The following is a 2,989-nucleotide window of genomic DNA, read 5'->3' as shown; positions in this document are numbered from 1 at the left end:
CCACACACACACACACACACACACACACACACACACACAGAAGTCTCTCCTCAGCTCAGACAAAGCAGTGTCCCTGTCCCCTTCAGCCCCCAAACATCTAGCACTATGTTAGGGCCAACGTCTCGGCCTTCCACATTTTCCCAGTGTTTCATCCTACCAGGTGGGTCTTATCTAGATGCTCCCCGACACCGCTACACACAGACCCCACCAAAAACCACCTGCCACTGCCACTACCTCAGAATGTGCCTCCTCCAGGTCATAGGGCAGGGGAGCCCTAAACCCTGCCACCTCTCTCACGCCAAGCTTTCTCTTCCTACCCTACCAAGCAGAGAAAGCAGAGAAGACAACGAACAGAACTGGCATCAGCCCTGGGATAGAGGGAAGGTCAGGAATGGCCAGTGAGGTGGCCTTTCCCCCGGCTGGCAGCACCCCGCGCCCTGGTATCCCCAGCTGCCCTCCCACCACTCCACAGGCTTCTTTATGTGAAGGAGGCCTCAGGCGAGCCCTTGGCCACAGGAAGGAGAAAGACAGTTGGGGGGAATCTGTCCTGGGAGCAACTCTCTGGACCCTTATACAAGACCCTTGGCCATGCCCTGCTCCTACCCGTTTCTCTTTCCCAGGAACCCCCTAAACACCAGACACAAATGTTGCCACCCCTGAACCACAGGAGGAAGCCTCAGGGTGTGGCCCCCAAATCTCGTTGGCTCTGCTCTCCTCTCACAGGCTTGAGGTGGCAAGCAGGGAGAAAGGGGGCCGGCAGACAGTACTGCACCCTGGTGGCTCGTCTCACTTTCACCCGGGGGCACAGCCCCTTCTAACTCACAGATCCCAAATTCCTGCCCCTCCTCACCTCCCACCCCCAGGCTGGGCTCTCCTACGTCCCGGAGAGGAAGATTCTTTAATTAAAGTTTTCCGGAATGCAGGGGGCTGGAGGCTGGGAAAAGGCGGGGTGTAATTTAGAGAACTGGTTTCAGTGTGTCTTCCTGGCTGGCCCCTGGGACCTGCGGGGGGGAGGGGGGTTTGCAACCGGGCCTCTTGAAAAACAAGGGGACTCCCTGGAGCTGCGGGCTCCCAAAGGGCTGTTGATTCCTCAGTCAGTACCTCCACACACCCACAGCCTCCCAAGCACTGCGCCTGGGTTCCTAGCCGTATTTACTAAAATGTCTTTTGTATCCGCATTTCTCAGGAGCAGAATTCTCCTTTCCTCTCCCTTTCTCCTTCGTCCTCGGTTTTCCAACAGAAACGAATGTGACACGGAGAATTGGGATTTTGGCCAAAGAACAACAAGCCCACCCCTCCCAAACAACTACATTTTCAAGGAGCCCCCCCCCGCCCCTGCCTGGATGGACAGGCAAGAAATGAATACACCCGAATTCAATGGCATCTCGCACCAGCAAATTCCATATTCACTCCAGAGGCTCAAAATTAATCTAGAGCAGAGTCGGGGAAATCTGATGAAATCCCCCCACTCCCCTGCCCCAGGGATCCCCGAAGCCTTTGGGGTCTGAAATATGAAGGCAAAGGGGAGTATTGTGGGGAAATCTCTTGACCGAGACGCCGCGGAGGTGGGTTGGCAATGAAGGAACAGGATGATTTTGCCATGAAGACCCCAAAATGGAGAAGAGGAGTGGCTGGGCCCCAGGGACAGCGCTGGATTTCCAGAAACCCAACTGCAAGCGAATGGAAGGTCTTGGGGGACCCTCACATTGGGATGGGTGGAGGGTGAGGATCAAGAATGAGACCTTCCGAGAAGGCGAAAGTCTTCCAGCCTCTGCGGCGGGTAGCAGAGAAAATGGTGATTATCCGAGAAGCCAGGAGTTGAATTCTGAAGGCGACACCAGCAGAAAATCCAGGAGGGGTGGGCGGCTGGGGGGCTGAGGGGAGGCAAGGAGAAAGGACCCCCAGCCCGCCACAGCCCACCCGGGCCAGAGACCCCCACCTCCCTCGACGCGGCGGGGAGATGGGGCGGCGGGCAGGCAGGAGGCGAGTCTTACCACCAAATTGGGTAGCCGGCGAGGACCCTGGTGCCACCGAACAGGAGGCCGAGGAGCAGCCCGAGCAGGTGGGGCTCCATTAGAAGCTGCGCGGAGGAGGAAGTTTGCCCGCGACCATGAAGAGGGGGAGCGACGCCCCCAATAGTTGGAACAAAGTCCACTTGAGGTTGGAAATGACTTTCGGGCTTGTCAGAAGCGCACCTCCACCCGCAGCCGCCCCCCTCCCGAGCCCAGTGCGGAGCAGCAGGGTTTGAGGATGTCAGCGAGCAGCCAATCAGCGCCCGCGGCCTAAGGTAAGAGATGAGTCTGTAGTTCAGCCTTCCCCGGACGCGGCGGGGCCCCGGGGAGACGCGGCCCCCCGCCAGCCAGGTTTAGGGAGCAGGGCAGCCTGGGCATGCCTGGGTGGTTCCTTTCCCGTCGTGGGACCGTGATCCCTCGGGACTCGGACCCCTGAGGAATCGCCAGTGGAAAGCACGGGGATGTTTCCAGAAGCCCCACTCGGGTGGTCGGGACCGGGGCGTTAGGAAATGCAAGCCTCCCGAGCCCACGAGTGGGCCGGCCTCGTCACCGGGCCGCGGGAGGTCGCTCCCCGGGGTCGGCGGAGCGCGCTGGAGAGTCCGCCGAGGCTCGCAGGTCTGGCTGCGGGCGGCGCCGGGGGACAGAGCCCAGTGCCATTTGAGTCTTTTGTCAGGGATCAGATTGGTATCGGGACCTCCTGCTGCCTTTGCATTTCCTGCAACTGACACCGATGGCCAGTTGCATTTCCTGCTCCCGGAGTCGAGTCACTTTCTCCTCCTCCAGGCTGCCTCCGATCGCTCGCATCCCCCTGTTGGACCTTATTATAGAACCCTTTGCCGCCGGTGAAACCTTGCAGCAGCCCTAGCCCGGAGCAGCTAGGGGCCAAGGGATTCCCCTCACTGCCTAACTCTCCTGCCCCTGGGCTGGGCCCTTGGCCGATGGGGAGCTGCAGCCTGGGTTTGGTGATTGAGCTCTGG

At 59.7% G+C, this 2,989-nt stretch overlaps 1 protein-coding gene across 1 annotated transcript in view; it reads right to left on the bottom strand.

Moving 5' to 3' along the window:
• Wnt3 (Wnt family member 3) overlaps positions 1–2,205 on the bottom strand; it is a 43,824-nt gene extending 41,619 nt beyond the window's left edge. Inside the window, exon 1 of the mRNA XM_033767799.1 lies at positions 1,995–2,205. Within this exon, the coding sequence (XP_033623690.1) occupies positions 1,995–2,074 (80 nt within the window). The 5' untranslated portion in view covers positions 2,075–2,205. The remainder of the gene's footprint in view (positions 1–1,994) is intronic.
• Positions 2,206–2,989: the final 784 nt, after the last annotated feature.

The sequence above is a fragment of the Fukomys damarensis genome, unplaced genomic scaffold (assembly GCF_012274545.1).
Source record: "Fukomys damarensis isolate Sample0158 unplaced genomic scaffold, DMR_v1.0_HiC HiC_scaffold_23, whole genome shotgun sequence".
Lineage (NCBI taxonomy): Eukaryota > Metazoa > Chordata > Mammalia > Rodentia > Bathyergidae > Fukomys > Fukomys damarensis.
The sequence above is the reverse complement of the archived record's forward strand: the minus strand, read 5'-3'. Positions and strand labels throughout refer to the sequence as shown.